At 41.8% G+C, this 19940-nt stretch overlaps 1 protein-coding gene across 1 annotated transcript in view; it reads left to right on the forward strand.

Moving 5' to 3' along the window:
• LOC138299793 (glutathione S-transferase Mu 1-like) overlaps positions 1-19940 on the forward strand; it is a 68679-nt gene that overhangs the window by 16187 nt on the left and 32552 nt on the right. The window contains exons 2-3 of the mRNA XM_069238349.1: positions 6262-6337; positions 19394-19458. Of these exons, the coding sequence (XP_069094450.1) occupies positions 6262-6337; positions 19394-19458 (141 nt within the window). The remainder of the gene's footprint in view (positions 1-6261; positions 6338-19393; positions 19459-19940) is intronic.

The following is a 19940-nucleotide window of genomic DNA, read 5'->3' on the forward strand; positions in this document are numbered from 1 at the left end:
TTCACAGGGATTGGACAGTATCCTGAAAGCAGAGAGCTCGAAATGGTGTCCTGAGAGGTTGTAGAGGATGGGACCATAAAGGGGGTGGGGTGGGTACCCTACACAGAAAGTCCCTGTCTCAGGTGGACAGAAGTGGAGTGAGGTCTCTATCAGTGTTGTGCTCCAGACTTACAGAAAATTTCACCAAGAGTGGATTTTCAGGGAGGGACTTCACCCTGAGAGGAAAGATTGAACCGCACCCAGAGAGGCGCAGGTTGATGGGTGCACATCTTGAGGGCTGGTGGAGAGACCACGGCTAATGTGAAGAGACCGCAGCACTTTGAGAATTACACTAAACAGTACCCCAAGTGCTTTTCCAGGGAATGGGCAGGGCCTGAGAAACGACATCGGAGTGACATGGCAGCAACACTTTGAAAGAAGAAGTTTAAGCCAGAACAGTAACTGTTAAAGAAAAAAAAATAGAACACAGATAAATCTGCCATTGGAGGCAGTGGCGGTTGATGCATTATCAGAAGTGGTGGGGCAAAAAGCTACGAGTAGAAATAAAAAAGTGAGCTTGAACCAAGCACAAGTTCATGTGTTATGCATTGTTAAAGTTTGTTATCATTAAATATACACATGGTTTATTTTATTAATGTATGATTTATCCTGTATTACTTGGAACATTTCACATCTCCCCTACTATTGCTTAATGGTACATTCTACAATGCAAATGGATTCCCAAACAGTCTTGCCACATTCCCTGCAGGCACATTACTCAACTGCACTTGGACACGTCACCCTACTCACCCAGCAGTTACAGCTGCAGATTGCTGTGTTCACTCTATGCTCACACATGCGTACAAGTCACCTAGCACTTACCCAGGCAAAGCCTTCACCCTGCACTCGTACAGCATCCCCACTCACCCTGCACCCATACAGCATCCCCACTCATCCTGCACTCATACAGCATCCCTATTCACCCTGCACTCATACAGCATCCCCACTCACCCTGCACTCATACAGCATCCCCACTCACCCTGCACTCCTACAGCATCCCCACCCACCCTGCACTCATACAGCATCCCCACTCACCCTGCACTCATACAGCACCCCCACTCACTGCCATTGTGATCTGGGTCAGCTTAAAAAGATCTGAAGATAGGCATAGGACGTCTTTCTTTGAGGAAGCAGGACTGAATCTTGAACTAGGTCTGTGTATGTTTTTTTTCCAGAAAGTAAGGAGAAATGAGCTGACTGACTGTTGTATTGTCAATGAGACAATAGGAAGGTTTAACAAACTATTTTCTTTTTTGAGGGGCGGTAGGTTTAGGAGATGGTATTAAAGGAGTTTCAGCTATTGGAAGCCATTGTTGCCCTTTAAAACTTTGTAAGATGATGGGTATACAAGTTTGTGTGTGTTTGGTTGGGGGCTAGTGTTTGCAAATTCAGACCAGCATGTTGCACCCTCAGACAGTACCAGCTGACTCAAACTGATGTGTTAATCAACTTAATTACCAATGTGTGTGTATTGCTTCCTCGGGCCCACATGATAGTTTCGCAGTCAGTTAACAGCTGCACTGAGAATGGCACCAACCCAGTTACTATGCCAGAGATAATTATGTAACTCAGGAAGAATAGCCTAATTACACTTCAAGAATAAACTTCTTTATGAAGCAGCATTTGAGTGATTGTGAAGTGCTAGAATATGTCCCTGAGGTAAGTAATCACAAAACACACATTGCTCTGAGGTTTCATAGAAATGACGGAAAATAACGTTTATGGAATAAACTTCGACTGCCCCTCACTGATTATTGATAATTAGGGTGACAGGTAGTGGTAGTGTAGTGGATATGTATATGAATAATCTTGATTCTAAACAATGCAACAATATCTTTCCAGAGCCTTTTCTGAATTTGCTCTGCAGGTTTAGAATATTCTCACTGTCAAAAGTAGGTGAAAGCTTTCCTATGCTTCAAAGCGTGACTGAGGCACAGTTCACTATGTCAAACTTGTAGTGACCGTCCGATATCTTTCAATGTTCCTGACTTGAATGAATGTCCTTTAATAGAGGTTTTATCTAGGGTTGTACTACTGAATATCAACACTAACAATATTGTGATAATTGAATATTGCGGACCGTTTTGAGGGTCAAAATATCGAAAGGCATATATAAATAGGTAAGTATAGATTTACCTTTCCTGACTCTAAATCTGCACACCTGCAGATACACATGCTATGCATACTTCTGCCATCTAGTGTTGGGCTCGGAGTGGTAAGTTTTCGGACTCCATTCCAATTCTGCCCTCGGTGCCACACTTAATTCCCTTATACAGACAAACATCTCGTCTGTAATCTCTGCCTTTCCCCAGACCATCGGGAAGAAAATTGCGAGGCCTGCAGATCCTTCCGGTCAAAAAAGACACTTCGGGACCGAAGAGCATGGAGGCTCGAGATGGCATCAAAAAGCTCTGAACATCTCGACATCGAAGAGGAAGAGATCATGCAGACCGCAGTCTCCGAGGATCCGACTCCGACCTGGACTCTGAGGACAGATTGGTCACGGCAGGACAGCACGTGAGTACACCTGCCCCTGTACTATCTAAGCCCAACCATAAGGCCTTGGACGCCACTGCCAGAAGGAAATGGCTTGACCCGAAAGACACTCTGTGACCAACCCACCAGTTCGGCACAGAAAAAGGCCACTCCTCCGAAGCCATCGGAGTCGAGCCAAAGCTCCATCTCTGAACCGAGCAAACACCACTCTTCTGAGTCCAAATCTCAAATCATTTTCGGAGCTGAGACCACCCTCAACCCTGTCTTTTCCGATACCGAAAAAGCCAGCTTCAGAGCCAAAAAGACCCAGTTATACTGAGGAGCATGGACTTTAAAAAAACACTTAGAGAAAGCCATAAATCTGCTGAGGAGGACTCACAAATGCAACCAGTCATGGAAGTAATGGATGAAAGGCAAGCCAGGATTCATATCCATAAAGAAACTGGCATAATATTAACTGCACCTCCTCCAAACCAAAGAGGAAATTAGCCTTTCAGGAGGAATTGGACACTACACAGCTGCCAGCTGAAGTGCCAGAAACAGAGACCTCCACCTCCTCAATTTTCTTCTCCTCCTCACTCTCCACATCTACATAACTCTCCACTATCTGCTGTGCCCATTTTTGCTGTTCTTTGGGGAGATGCTGGATTATATCTTTCATCTCGTCCCAATGGGCCCAGTCAGGTCTAGCCAACAACACCTTTGAGTTGGCCATTCTCCATTGGCTGGCTGCCTGAGATGCCACCCTTTTCCCTGCAGCATCAGACTTCCTACTCTTTGTCTGGTGGGGGTGCATCACCCAAAGACTGCGACTCTGCCCTCTTCCTGGCAGCGCTTACCACTACTGAGTCTAGAGGTAGTTGCTGGGTAATAGACAGGATCGGAAGGAGGTGGCTTATATTTCTTTTCTACACTAGGAGTAATTATTCTTGCTTTTATAGGCTCGCTAAATATTTGGTCAGCATGTTTTAGCATGCCGGGGAGCATAGGGAGTGACTGATATGTTGCATGCGTGGAAGAGAGTGCATTAAATAAAAAATCATCCTCTAATGGCTCAGTGTGCATGGTGACATTATGATATGCTGCCGCCCTAGCTATCACTTGATTGTAGCCTGTACTATCCTCTGGTGGTGAAGGCTTAGAGGGATAGCAACCTGGGTTATTGTCTGGAATGGGGTCTGGACCATAAAGATCCCATGGATCCACATTGTCCTGCTGCAAATCAAATGTGTAATGGTGACTGCATACATGTAGGACCATGTATTACCTAAACAGAGAGGGACACATTCGTCCCAACTCTCCCTCCTAACTCAAAAAATTTGGAAATGGGCAATACACAACCAAATTCACCTGGTAGCACAATACGTCACAGGGATACACAACCAATTAGCAGATGTTCTCAGCAGAAATCAACAGACACACGAGTGGGAGATTCACCCTCAAGTACTTCAAAAATACTTTCAACAATGGGGAACAACAGACATAGATCTGTTCGCCACCAGTGAAAATGCAAAATGCCAAAACTTCGCATCCAGATACCCACATCCCCTATCCAAGGGCAGTGCTCTATGGATCAATTGGTCAGGGATATTTGCTTACACTTCCCCCTCTCCCACTCATTCCATTTCTAGTCAATAAATTGTGTCAAAACACGCTCAATCTGATACTCATAGCGCCAATGTGGGCACATCAGCCGTGGTACACAACACTATTAGACATGTCAGTAGTACCACACTCAACTCACAAACAGACCAGACCTGTTAACACAAAACAAAGGACAGATCAGGCACCCAAATCCCAAAACACTAGATCTGGCCTTTTGGCTAATTACAACTACCAACAGAATGTATGGAAGTAATTAACTAATAAAGAAAACCCACTACTAGACAGTGCTATGTGAACAAGTGGGAAAGATTTGCATATTACTGTCAATCTAAACAAATTGCCCCTCTTTCAGCATCTATACAAGATATTGTATGCTAATCACTTCATTTATAAAAATCTAATTTAGCATTCGCTTCCATAAAAATACATCTCACTGCAGTTTCCGCATATTTGCAAAACAATACAGCACAGCTCTTTATTTAGAGTACCTGTTATCAAAGCCTTCATGGAAGGCGTAAAACGCATCATTCCACCCAGAACACCTCCAGTTCCTTCATGGAATTTAAACATAGTGCTTACGTGACTTACAGGCCCACCATTTGAACCTATGCACTCATGTCAAATACAATTCTTAACATGGAAGGTTGCCTTCCTAGTTGCAATTACATCATTGCAAAGAGTTAGTGAAATTCAAGCTTTCACTATTGAGGAACTGTTCATACAAGTACATGAACATAGTCATACTAGGAATTAACCCTAAATGTCTTCCTAAAGTGCTATCACCTTTTCATATCAATCAAACAGTGGAACTACCAGTCTTTTCTTCCCACAGCCAGATTCTGTGGCAGAAAGAACTCTACATACATTAGATATTAAAAGAGCTCTAATGTACTACATAGATAGCACAAAACCATTCAAGAAAACTAAACGGCTATTTGTAGCTTTTCAAAAACCTCATACAGGTAACCCCATTTCAAAACAAGGTTTAGCATGATGGATATTAAGATGCATCCAAACATGTTACCTTAAAGCTAAAAGACAACTCTTAGTTGCTCCTAAAGCACATTCCACAAGGAAGAAAGGTGCTACAATGCCCTTCTTAGGAAATATACCAATGGCTGAAGTATGTAAGGCAGCTACTTGGACAACACCACATACATTTACTAAACACTATTGTGTAGATGTTTTAGCAGCACAGCAAGCCACAGTAGGTCAAGAACATTATTTCAATCAACTTCAACTCCTGCAGGCTAACCACCACTTTTATGGGAGGACTAACTGCTTTGTAGTCTATGCAGAGCATGGGTATCTGCAGCTACACATGCCATAGAACGGAAAATGTCACTTACCCGGTGTACATTTGTTCGTGGCATGATCCGCTGCAGATTCACATGCACCCTCCCATTCCCCCGGAAGCCTGTAGTCGTTTAAGTTAAACACTTGTACACACTGTGTGTGTGTGTGTGTGTGTGTGTATGTATATGTGTATATATATATATATATATATATATATATATATATATATATTCCGTTAGCATGGACATCTCTTCTTTATACTCTGACTCCTACCTTACCCTCTGCGGGAAAACAATCTAACATGGAGTTGATGCCCATGTGCAACGAAGCCGAAGAGCCACTCGATCCTGTGACTCAAACACTTCTTTGAAGAAAAACAACTTGTAACACTGAGCCCAACAATAGGTGGCAGAAGTATGCATAGCATGTGAATCTGCAGTGGCACATGCGACAAACAGATCTACACTGGTTACAGGTAGGTATATTCTGTCCCACCAATATTGTGGATTCTATTTTTGGGGTACACTTTTTTTTTTTTTTTTAATATATAATGTCCAGTACGTATCTTAAGGAATACAATACTGCCTAGCCCATTGTGTGTAAAGTGCGCGAACATCCATTGGGATAATGTCCGAGCTATAGATTGACAAAGGAAGCAGGGGAAGCAGGTACTCTCTTGTAGCTGGGAACCCGTTAGATTAAGAGGGTTGAAATGCCTGTGCCTTTTGTCCAGTGTGTCTAGTATTGACTTCTTCATATGAAGTTACGTACTGATGTCCCATGCCACATACTTGATCTTGTCTGTTATGCTTTCTCCCATTACAGCTGGCACAGCCCATCAGGCTGCTCTTGGAATACACAGGGACTTCATATGAATACAAGCAGTATGTCTTCGGACCAGGTAATAAAGGGTTGGATGTGGCATGACAAGGTGTCTTCAGTGGGCCAGGTCATGCGAAATTGAAGATGGTTTTGAACTTTGCCTGCCTGGTACTCCTTGGATTACTTTCAGATAATCTTCATTACTTAAAGTCTTACTCATAGTGCCAGTCCTTACAAAGTGAAGTGGATCTCATGTCTAGATCTGGATGCCGGATGTTTCCATTTATTCATACTGGTAGCCCTGATCCTCTGTTTGGGTGTGCTATAAAGGTGAAATTTTCAAATACCCAAGTAGCTCTGAATTGGACCCAAGCTGATCTCTCCCTCCAAGAACCAGCTTGGGGGAGCACTAGGTAGTTTCAATTTTAGTAGTACTTGTGAGGGTACAGGTAAGAAATATAGACCTTACTTCCACATCTCAACGGAGTCCTTACAAACAGCTGCATGCTGGTGCGTCACTGCTGATCAGTCTAGCATAATAACATGACACCAAAATCTGGCGTGCTGCAGAACATCACATGTGTTGGCTATAGGGACCTCTCTAGCACATTTTTAGTGACAGTCTGGAGTCCCAGCTGTAGGCAGCCCCTCTACCAAAACAGAGTGCTCATGAAGCAATCAACTTGGCTCTTCAGTAAATCTGAGCCTCAATGACCACTGGTAAAAATGTGTACATGCAAACTACACCGAACTCGAACCCTAGCTGAGGCTAACCAGGTGAGCATTGACTGAGCATCACACCTACAAAGTTCACTTGCTCTTGGATGAGCACTGGAACTTCGGCATGCAGATTAGATTGCTCGTGTTCATCTTTTAGCAAGCCTTAGTTGAGCATTTAATGAGCCTCACTAGCTGAGCCTTAGTCAAACTCCACTTATTGGATATTTGACTTATGCAACATATCCCTTTAAATATTACACTCCCCACCCCATATGTATAGGGACTATTAGTCAGTAGGTTTACATCTATTTTCAAAACTCTCAAGAAATGTATTATAAGTTAGTGCTCATTTCTCCATATAAACCAGCATTGGTATATTTATTTTGTCCTACTGAAAATGAGAAAGTGTTTAAAGTAGCTGGAGTGTTTATGCAAATTTTTAGGTTTCAAAATTGAATGTTGCCCAGGAGGGTGTGGGGGGTGGGAGACAGGCCTCTGGTAATTCCTGTCTGAGTAGCTGATGGTTGGTGAGGTAGGAAGTGAGAACAGCGACGGCCCTAAGAAGCGCCTCCCTCCCCCTCTCCCCCCACCCCTGAGACTGATCAGGCCCTTCACTGACAATTGCAGGGAGATGCTTGGAGGACACAGGTAGGATTTAGTTCTACCTTATGCATGCTAGATATAACAGACATGCAACAGACAGGGATTAGAAAACGTTTTGCCCTGAAGACAGCCAGAGGACTCATGTTTTGGCACTCACAGAGGTACCTGCCAGGAAACTATTCTGAAAGCATGTTGGCAGTTTGAAAAGGGTGTAAAGGGGGATGGGATCCACTAGACACCTGGACCCCCATTGTATAGAAGGGGGTGAAGTGGTTGTAATTATCATCCTGAATAACGATTTTTTTAATAGATATTGAGAGTTTTAACTTTAAAATGTATGTGTTGTGTGTGTGTGTGTTTTTTTTTTTTCGTAAACTACACTGGTACCCTATTTAACTAGTAGACCATTTATCTAGAGCTCCTTCCCCCAGGAGGAGCTAGTTCTCCCCTGGAGGTATAGTTGAGACTGCCAGGTGCGTATCATCTGAACCCGGCCAATGAAGAAGAATGCCACGATCAAGTGGGTGAGGCTTTTTCATCCATAAAGGAAATGTCCCCTAAAGAAGGAGACTACTTATGGTAGTGCAGTAGGTATCAAACAAGTATACAATAGTAAAGTGAATGAAGCTTCTGCCCCATTTTTGTGAGTATGAGGTAGGAAGTGAACGATTGTAGGATTATGCCAGTAAAGCTCATGATTTTTAAGGGACTGAATCAATTTTGAATGAGGTGAGGTCGCATAGGGTGAGGAGGAAAGAGTTTTGTGTTTATTTCTGAGGAAGAGGGACTTGTTGAATACTTGGAGCATGGCTGTTTCAACACAGTGCTGTCTGAGCCTCGAATAATAGCCCTTTAAAAGGCTAATCTCGCTGGAAACTAAGTGAGTGTGTCTGGTTTAGACTGACATTACCTTCAACTGTGGAAAACAGTTTGTCTACCTTACCTGGATCAAACTAGTCGGTTTATGCTAAGAGATGAACCTCCCCCCCTGACAAATGAACCTCTGTCATGCTTGAAGTGGAAATTGGCTGCTCCTCTGTATCCTGGGTTCTGATCTTCTTTCAGCAACTCTTTATCTATTGGCTTGATTTTTGCTTCTTCCTACTACAGCCCATAGCATAAGGCAGAGTGCATATTACTAGGACATATAGTGCCACTCAGTTTCCCAACAATACAGTAGAAGGCACTTGACTTAATCAGTGATTGCTGGTACCTGTATATACACGTGGTTGTCTTTACAGGTGTTTCATGACCATAGTAAATAAGACATTTACTGAAAATCTCGATTGATTCTTCAGCTTTGGCACATTTACTTGCTCTATTGAAATAGAGCACAATTTATTAGAGTAGCAAAACTTTATATATATATATATTTTTTTTTTCTTGAAGCCACACCCTCAACTTAGTTGAGGACATTCAAAGCAGTTGCATCTTATTTGAGAGGGATATTTATTAACATGAGTTATTGCAGCTTTGTGAAAGACTTGTTTAACAGATGCCTCTGACTTGCGCAAAGTTCTGCAGAGTTGCAGTCTTGTTCAAGACTGCACACAGTTTCTTGTCACTTAAAAGCTACGTCCAGTAGCACTTCAGTTACTGTAGCTTTGTGAAAGGCTAGACTGATTGGCTTTGGCAATGCTTGTTTGTTTTTTGTGTGAGAGAATTTGAGGCCAGCAGTGTAGTCCTGCTCCCTCATACACAGCGATTAATTTGTTATGTTCTGGCAGGTCCGTTAAACTAGTGGATGAAGCAATGAAAGCAAACCCTTGTACTTTGTTTCTCGAATTTTTATATAAGGTGAACATCCCAAATTTGGGTAGAAGATGTGGTATTAAGGCCAGAGCTGCTGACTATGGAATTAGGAAAATCGGTTTGAGTCGCTGCGTCGACTCTACATCCTGTGATTCTGGGAAAATCACTCAGTCTTCCCATACCTTAAAAGTAATGTGACCTTGTGTAATGTAGCTGGTGCTCGAAATAAATCTGGGACAGGATCACGCCATATTTAGAAAAAAATGAACTTTTTTTCCCCTTTCTTTTGCTTCATTCTAGACTTCATGAAAAGTAACCTGCGTTGCCACGATCCAACTTCCTTCTGTTGGAGCCGTGTTTGTGCTCTATGGAGCAGTGTCCGTGAACGAGATCTTAAACGGAGCATCAAATGAATGACGTCACAGTAGCTTTTATAACCCAACCCAGTAAGGGGTTATTCCGAACCCCTGATGCCCATTCAAGGTGGGATAATAGAACAAACTTAAGTTTTGACTTGCTTCTCCCTCTAATCGACGTGACAGCCTCCTTTTATAGATCAGTGGTCTCTAACCTTTTCTACAGTATGAGCAACTTAAGTTCAACAAATATGATCCCAAGCTACTCCTATTACTATTGTAATAGTGAGCACATTGAACAAGATTACATTAGCGACCACACCATGCAAGATTGCCAGCAGTGATTGTCCCGGTGCTCCAGACAGGGTTGCTACCAGTAAGGTGTAAACAAGGCTTTATCAATTCGGAATGCCTCTACATGGGTAATATGAGTACCTTTGCACCAGGGGTATTACAGCTATGACTTATGTGAGTCCTAAGTCCTGCTGATGCTGCATGATTTATCATTCAAATGGCGTCCTCAAACACTTTACAAAATCTATCATTTTTCTGAACTCATCAGATGAGTTCTGAAAATACACATTCATCGTGAATACACACTTTTAAATTTTTGTACACATTTATATACTTCCTCTAGCAAATCTAATTTAGTAGGCTGGGCTGCACAGAGGAGAGCTACTTAGACAGCTGGAGAGCTATATGTAGATCATGAGCTACTCGTTGAAGAGGCTTACTATAGATCATGTGTTGTGCACCATCCTGCCGTCAAGTGTTGGACTTGGAATATTACAAGCTATTTAGTCAAACATTTCACTTGTAATTTCATGAATGGTCTACTTTCAGTTAGGCAAAACCCACAATGGCTCAGTATGTACGTTCCACCTACAATTGTGTGTTTTTAGCCCCCCCCCAAAAAAAATATAGTTTTGGGCACATAGTTGAAAGAACAACTTAGCATTATGACGCACTCTGCTATGACTACAGGAGACATTGGTCACACATCTGTAACCATCAAATACATTTTACTTCAGCAGCCCTTGAGTTGGGGCTCTTCTGGGGTGGGGTCCCTCAATGTTCCCCTATATAACATGCATATCTACATTGTCAGTGTAATCTAAATGCTTATGTCTGCTACGGAATTCGCTACTGGAAGATGGAGGGCCACTTATTTCTTAGGGTGTTGCAGTGCGAAAAACTAAATACTTTTAAGGCTTGCAGTTTTGACAAGACACTTTGAGGTCACATAAAAGGAACATGTACCTGGAAATGTAATTGTAGTTCTAGTTGGAAATCTACTTAATCTGAACTTCTATAAAACAATATCCTCAATGGGTGAAGAGGGGTGGGGATGGAGAGGGAATGTAACAGTCTAAATTTTACAATAGGCCCCCAACTCCGAATTTCATTCACAGCAAAATTATGCATACAGGACAATGTGCATTTCAGGTCTGTACCATGATTTGCATAAGAAAGTTATTCTGTGAAGCTTTTTATCTATCAAATATAACAGTCAGCAGTTACAATGGTCAGATTAAGTGGACAAACACCATGGAACTAGGGTGACAAACAAATTTCTTGTCCGGACGTTAACAATATTGTGCTGAAATCTGTATAGCACCAAATATCTGGTCTTTATGTGAAAATCATTTTTCATTTTGCTGCATACCTTTGTTTATGTATTGGGAATTTAGGCAGTGAAAATGTATTGTTTGAAGACATTAATCCACAATATCCTGAAGTTTTGAAAAAAACTAAATACATAGTGGATCACTAAGCAACTCAGACTAGACACCATCCAGAACTTAGCAGCCAGACTCATCCTCAACCTCTCACATGACTCGTGCCGCACCACACCTCTTGGAGCTCCACTGACTCCCAAACATGCTCATTTCGAACTCCTAAAACATGCATTGAAGGTTCCACACAATGTGGGCCTCGACGTGAACAGTTGCACCTCCTTCCACCAACCACCCAGACAACTCTGCTCTGCAGGACTCCTACTCACATCTCACGCAGGCACAGAATGAAATCAAGAGGGCGGTAGTTCTTACATCGCTCATAACTGGTGGACCCCCCTTAGCACTCCACATTAGACCATCTTCCCCTCTTCTTGAATTCGGCAAGTAGCTAAAGATCTGTCTTATCAATTACCCAACCTACCATAGGCAGGATTGGTACACACACCTGCTCAGTGCCAGAATATCCTCACAGATGATAGTGCGCATTACAAATGCATTTAACATAGTACATAGATAATGATTCAGTCACTAAAGCAACATGCACAATAAGAAAACAAATGAGAGGAGCAAAATGGTTCAAGCAAAAGTACAAATTTCTCGGCATGGGAAAGATGATGGGGATGCATATGGTAAGGGAACGGTATAACGCAATCTGGAGAACAAAATGCCAGTAAGCAGTATAACATGGAGTTCATTTAATCCTCAAATTTATGACTCGCTAGATGATGAAACCCCTCCCTATATGAAGGGAAACCTTGGCTGAACAGTACACACCACTGTCAGTGATCACTACTCGCCGCACATAGGGCCAGCAGTAGCAAAGTGTATAGAGTACTTAACTACAGGAAATGGCACAGCATGATGTAGCATAATCCCAAGGCGGCCAAGAACCCAAAGACATTAGAACACAAAGACCTGTGGTTGGGCACATGTCAGCTCTCTGCTGGCAGGTTAAACACGATTTCCAAATTTAGTTAAAAAATAGCTGCCTGGTCATCACCTTTATAGGTATTACACTCTTGGGAGACCATCTATCACTATTCAGCAAGACACTCTTCCTGGATAGGCAATAAGTATGTCCTCCAATGTCTGCTAAGGGCAAACAAGGACCCCCATCCCTGTTCACTATGAGCCTTAAGACCACCATTATGTACTTTGTTTTTTCTTTTTGTATTGTATTCTTACTGATCAGACTGCCTGGTGTTTGATTCTAGAGAAGGCCTCAGACATTTTCTTCATTCTCGTCCCAGAATACAAGTGTTGCTTTTTTGTAATGCTGGAGTTCCACTTATGTTTTGTACATACATTGTATGTTGTAATTTACATACATTGTATGCAGTTTGTTTTGGGGGTTATGCTTTACCCAAAATTAAATTGAAATAGTCTGCAAAAATGTTCCCAAGTAAAACCAATTTGAGGAACTAATTGTGAATGTACTGCTTTGCTCATGTCCATTTATCCAGTCTGTTCCACTTAAACACATTAAGTGCTCAACCAAGCTGGAGAAATATTTCGACGTTTAATCTTAACTCTAATTACTCTCTGAAAGTACTCAATCAAGTTAGATCTTGGATTGTAGATTGTGAGCTATTCAGATATCCCATCTGTACAAGCAGGAGCATTTGTTTAAAACACGACCTCAACTCTGCGCTCAACTAGAGGTTCATAAATGTGTAGTGAACAGCCTTATAACATTTATGTAGTTTTGTTTAGTGAGTACTTGCAGCTAATTCCGATCAATCTCTGTGTACTCAATCGATTCTCAACTACACTTGGGAACAACAGCTTCATGTGTTTTCTACCTCAATTAGTAGAGGCCTAGTTGAGCCTATCTGTAATAAGTGCACTACTGAGTCCCCAACTAGTTTGAGCAGTTTAGTGGGCTTGGTGATTTTGTTGAACTCGCTGTAAATGAGCAGTGTAGAATATTTTTTGGGGAGCCAATGATTGCTCCAGTAAAAGGTTAGCCCAGATACCTGCCCCCTGTTTGAAGTAAATGCCGACTCCTTACGACCCGAGCTCCCACAGATAGTTTCTTAAGAAACCGAACCTTCTCTTTCAGAAGTGAAATGGCAGTGCTTTTTTTTTGCTTTTTTTTTTTGCTTTTCTTTTTTCTTTTCCAGGCAATACTTTGAGTAGATTGTTTTCTTGATTTCAACATTTTATTATGTCAGTGACTTCTAGAGGAAGTTCCAAAATGAAAACATTTTTGTTTCACTACACTATATAAGACAACAAGTTCAAAATGTCCAGAGAGGATACTGCCACAAATGTAAAACCGCAGCGCTGTCAGTCATGTGTGCCATAGGCTATAATGCACTTATAATATGGCAGTCTGGATAATTACCACATTTATGGCCCCCAAACTCTAAGACCCTACATCTCAATCACTTCAGTTATACAGCTAGCCCGTTGGTAAACTCACTGGTAGTCTTGAGGCTAGCAAGCTTCTCAATACATGGGTTCTGGATTGATGGGAATGCTGAAGTAGGGATTCAGTTATGACTAGGATTCCTTTGGGAGCCACTGGGATGATCTTCTGAAGGCTCTTCATTTGGAAGTTATTTTCCTTCACACTGGCGGTTTCCAGTTTGCATAGAGCAAAGCAACTGAAGTGACCTCTGGTTGAACCTAGAGTATTTGTGGCACAGAATACTTCTAAAGGCAAAGCTAAACGGCATGGCTTGAGAACTTTGAGTACCGAAAAATATAAGATAAGTTGCGCAGGACACCTTATCGGAAGGCTGTGTAATAAGAAAAAACTAAACAAACTTACCGGGTATTTTTTTCTTTGCATTTAAAAGCATGTTAGGAACTGTGCGTGAGTAGTATTCTAAGGAGGCTGAGTGTGATAGTGAAGCACGCGCGTGGTGACATTGGTGAGCGTTCAGCGTGTCCTAGCAACACAAATGCTGATGTGCACAGCTATAAAATTAAAAAATTGATTCGCTGATGCACACAGCCACAGAATTCAAGGTGCACAGCAAGAAGATTGACTCGCTGGTGCACACAGTTGTGAGATGTTCTAGATAATCACAGCTAGGAAACTTATTCGCATGGGCACAGCTTTGAGCAGTCATTTCGCTGATGCGCGCGCACACAAATAATTGTGCACAGTTAAATAGGAGTATATAATCGTTTATAAAATACAATACTGTGCATATACTGTTTGTGTGTGTATATGTGTGTGTGTTTGTGTATGTATGTATATATATATAATGGCTTCACAAATGATACCACCTCCTCCAATTTTCTTACAAGATCCAGGAGAGCCATGTATGATATGGGAAGATTGGAAGGAAGCTTTTGAAACCTATTTGGATGCCATAGGAGGGGACCCATGTAGAAAAAAGGAAATTAGCCATTCTCAAACATTGCCTTGGTGTGGAAGGGAGAAACGTTTTGAAAACTCTTTCAACACATAACATAAGGGAAGGGGGTGGAGACTCTGATCAAGAGGAAGTATATGAATGTGCTATAAAAGCACTAGAGGAGCACTATGGGGGAAATAAAAACAACATTGTAGTGGAGAGACATACATTGTTTTCGTGTATGCAGAAGCAAGGAGAGACAATAGACCAACGTATTACTGTGTTAAGGCGATTGGCCATAACATGCAAATTTAAAGATCTTAATGACAAGATTATTAGAGATCAATTTATAAACGGAGTAAAAGATACAAAAATACAGGGAAAATTTGTTACGTTTTAGGAAGCCCCATGTTGGACAAGACCTAAGATGTAACCAAACATGGAGAATACATTTTAAGTATTTCAAAGAATTGAATAGCATGGAAACTGGAGGTAAGGAGCATGACATAGTAAATGATGTGAACATTACCAGGAGAAGTGCAAATGAATTTGGGGAAGAAAGTAGAAGAAAAGCTGGGTTGGGAGAAGAATTTGGGAAAAGGAAGGAATGCTTCTGATGTAGTAGTAATAGACATTTAGCTGAAGCAAGGAATTGCCCAGCTGTTAATAGTAAATGTTTTAAATGTGGGAATGTAGGACATTTTGCAAGAGTACGTAGGATGTCAAATGGAAACACATTCAGAAAGTCAGTGAATATAATGGAAGATTGTGATACAAAATGTAAAGCAAGTGACTTAAGTACATGTGAGGAAGATGGACTGGCCGTTTTAGTGGTCGGAGAAAAGACACTAGTGTGTGCCCAACATGAGGTGGAAGGTGATGAGTTCCAATATTTGGATATTTCCATGCAGACGTTGAATTTAAAAACAGAAAAGCCTGTGGGAAAATATGTGGTGCAACAACGGAGGTCATTATTTGGTTGGGAAGAACATGCCTTGGGGATTGTGTTAAACCCTAATCATCCCAAACCAGTATTGATGGAGTCAAGCAGTAAATGAGTTGGTCACCAAACTTCCTGACACTTTCAGTGGAAAATTAGGTTGTCTCAAAGGCTTTGAACAATGTATTATTTTAAGAGAAAATGTAATACCTAAGGTACACAAGGCACGTAATGTGCCATTGGCACTAAAGGACAAATTGAAGAAAGAACTACAAAGGTTATGCAGATAAGGGGGTTATTAAACCTATAGAGTCATCTGATTGGTTAAGTCCAATAGTAATAGCGAAGAAACCTGATGGAAAGAGACAGATGTGCATAGATTTAAGGGATCTGAATGGAAGCATATCAGTTGATTGGCACCCTTTACTGCGGATACATGAAATGCTTGCTAGTGTTAGAGTGGGAACATATTTCACCATATTGAATGCTTATCGGATACTTTTAGGGAAAGACTCCTGACATGTAATATCTTTCATTACAACTAAGGGTGCGTTCCAATTTGTAAGAATGCCTTCTGGACTGGCTTCAGCAGCTGCTGTATTTCAAAGGATGATGCAAAATGTTTTGGGCGACATGGCTAATACTTTAGTGTGTCAGGATGATCTACTAATGTGGGGAGAAAACGAGCAAATACATGATGAAGTTTTGAAAGGAATGGAAAAAGCAGGACTTGCCATCAGTAAAAACAAATATAACTTTTGTGTAAAAGGTGGTGTGTTGAGGGCATACACTGAACCAGGAGGGAATAAAACCAAAGTTAAATCTAATGGAGGCAATAAAAAAGGCTTCCTCTCCATAAAATAAGGAACAATTAAGATCATTCCTTGGCTTAGCGGAGTATTGCACTAAACTTGTAGATCATTTTGCAGACAAGGTACATGTCCTAAAAGAGTTAATGGAAAAAAGGTAGCAAATTTGAGTGGTCAGAGCTGTCAAAAGGTGTTTGAATCAGTTAAACAAGCTATAATAAAGGCAATAACACTGAAACCGTATGATCCAGCGGACAAAACCAGAATAGTAGCGGATGTGAGTAAATATGGTTTGGGGGCAGTGTTATTGCAGCAACATGAAGGCAAAGAGTGGTGCTTTTGCATCACGGATGTTAAAGGGAGCTGAAAAAACAAATTCCACGAATGAAAAGGAAGCATTGGCATGTTGGTGGAGTGCAACATTTTCGCATATTTGTTTGGGGAATGGAATTTGAACTTAGTACGGATCACAAACCGTTGATCGATATATTCATTACCAACCACATTGCCAAATGGCTGTTTAGACTTCAGGAATACACTTTTAAAATGAAATGTGCCAGGGATAATCAATATAAATGCAGATTGTATGCCAAGACTACTATTCGATGATGGGGAAAATATTTGAAGAGGATGAGTGGGTGGTAGCAGAGATATCTGATGTGTGGAGCCATAGATAAGATTGAGTAGAAAACTGCAGTACAATCAGATCTAGTTTTGGGAAAGTTAATAAAGGCATTACCAGAAGTGATAAAAAGTAATTTAGATGCTGTACTAGAAGTTTTCATAAATGTATGGGTGGAATTATCAGTTGAGGATAGAGGGATGAGAATGGGTGACAAATTGGTCGTTCTGGTGAGTACGAGAGAAAGATTATTAAATCTACTACATGACGGTCATGGTGGCATATCTGCCATGAAAAGGAAGACTTGGGAGATTTTTTGGTGGGCAGGAATGAACAGACATATAGAAAGATATGTAAGGTAATGCACTTGTAGTGATAAATGACATGTCCGGCGAGAATCGCCCACTAAACAATTGGCATTTCCCAGGAAAGCATGGGAGAGAGTAGCTATTGTTGTTTCCGGCCCATTCAAATTTAGGGGTTTGTCGGACAGATTTGCCATTGTCATGATGGACTATTATTCAAAAAGGCCGGAAATAGCTTTTGTGAAAATGAGTAATGTGATAATATTCTGTGAAGATACTTTTAGAAGAGAAGGTTGTCCTGAGGTGATTTTGAAGGACAATGGTCCACAGTTCGTCGGTTGAGTTTGGAAAGTTCCTCAAGAAGTGGGGAATAAAACATTGTAAGACACCTGTGTATCATCAAAGGGGTAATGGATTGGTTGAACACTTTAACCGTGTATTAGGGGAAAGTATTTAGTTAGCTATGTTCAATAATTCCTCTTGGAGGGATCAGGTCTGAGACATGTTGCGGAGTCATAGAACAACTCCGCATAGTGTAACTGGAGTTACGCCATTCTTGCTATTGAGAGGGAGGGTACTATGTACTGTAGCTGTGCCAGCGTGGATGTACTTTGTTATTATCCCCCTCTCTAGACAAACATGTGAGTGATAAAGTATCAAACTGTATGAAACTAGGCACACTAGCAGAATCAACAGAAAACCAAGTATGAAAAAGGCATGTGGGTGATAGGAAGACTGGGAACTAGTGTTACAAAACTAGAGTAAGCTGTCAGAACCTAGAAGAGTAAGAGATGTGTATGGTGATAATTTTAAGGTTATCGGATGGCAACTGGTGGAATGTGAGAAGGGTGACTAGCTGTACGGAGTTGGAGAAGGCAGAGTGGATGAGGAGTACAGCAAGGGGTGGAGCTCAAGTTGTTGAGTAGGCTGTGGTCTTTGTTAATCCGATTTAAAATAAATAAAATAGGCGTGCCAGTATCAATGAGGGTGTTTACAAAGAGTGGAAGTTAAGGGGCTGGGTCATAATATGCTGATAATAAATATAGGGCAAGATTTTGCCCATGGCGGTCTTTTCCTTGTCCCTCAAGTTGGCTGAGGACATTGTGTTAAAAAAAACACCATATTCGGTGATCTGTGTTCTCCTGTGAAGTCACTGAAAGTGGGAGTTTGTTTCTTGAAAACAAGTGTCCCCCCACACTGAGTTTGCTTCTAGAGTCTGGGGAGAATATATATATGACTTATTTATGACTGCAAGTTTTTCTCCAATGGTCATCTACCAGAAATAGGTTGGCCTCTATTTTGTCGGATTGTCAAAGTTTTCCTAGAGTGGAGGGAGCAAGCGTACTGCTGTCCAAGGAGTGACAGACAAAGGTCTGCTGCATAGTGATGTGGGACTGTAGAAGAGGAGTCCTGTGTCTGAAGAGGATGGTTCACTGGCAGACTGAAGCAAAAGGGAGGGGATAACGGAAGAAATGGCTTCTCTTTGGACCATAAAGGGGGCTGTCGTGGCTTTTGGTGTGTGGAGGAGGAGCACAGGAGGAGAGTGGCCTTTATGGGTTAAGGGGGGCATGGTCTGGTTCCTGGTTGATTACAAGATACAGTATTGGCTAGTTGCAGTGTAGTATTGGGGAAGTGTGTTCCAGTTGGACATAAATTGGGTCTGGGTGAGTTGTGCTCCCTATCAGACTGGGCCACAAAGTAATTTGCCTCATGCCTGAGTACGGGAGAGTGGTCCTTGCTGAGCTTTATATGTATGCCCTTGATTTTGCCTGTTGCAGTAGAGTGAGGGTTCATGTTTGCTTGTGGGATGGTACAAATCCACCCCCATTTAGGAACATCTTACAAGGGGATATAGTTGACCAAGACAAGGAAAGCTATTTGTAAATAAGATCAACCTCATGTTGGCTGTAAGTGTTAGAGTTGTAGGGCTGGCTTTATTGTACACTGATTATTTTAAAAACGGTTCTTTGTCTTTCAGGTCCAGATTATGACAGCAGCCATTGGCTGAAGGAAAAGGAAACGCTGGGACTGGATTTCCCTAATGTGAGATGTTTTGCATGGGTGTGCAGGGAAGGGGCGGGTGTGCAGAAGGGTAAATGTGAGTTGGTGTAATAATTCTTACTTTGCTGCACGCTTCCCATAGCCACTTCAAACCACACTGTATTAACCAGGAATACCTAGGTGCATGGCTCATGTTCCTGCGTGAAAGCATCTTGTGACCTTGTAAGGGATATGACTCATTGTGTACGTACCTCAATATAACACTCCAGACAGCTTCGGGATCTTCATAGGAGGGCTGAGTGGCATTGCTCTGTGCAGGCAACATTGCATGAACACACTGAGCTTGTGTCTGTACACCTTCCCTCATCTCCAGCAGAGGACTCATTACCTTTGAGATGGCTGTAAGTCAGGAGTGAGATTGGAAGGATGGGAGCAGTGGCACACTACAAAGATGCCCATCTGATAGAGACTTCTAGTTGCAGATCCCTTACCTTAGAATTTCCCTAGGCATTAGTCTGTATCCG

Source organism: Pleurodeles waltl, chromosome 6, assembly GCF_031143425.1.
Source record: "Pleurodeles waltl isolate 20211129_DDA chromosome 6, aPleWal1.hap1.20221129, whole genome shotgun sequence".
Taxonomy (NCBI): domain Eukaryota; kingdom Metazoa; phylum Chordata; class Amphibia; order Caudata; family Salamandridae; genus Pleurodeles; species Pleurodeles waltl.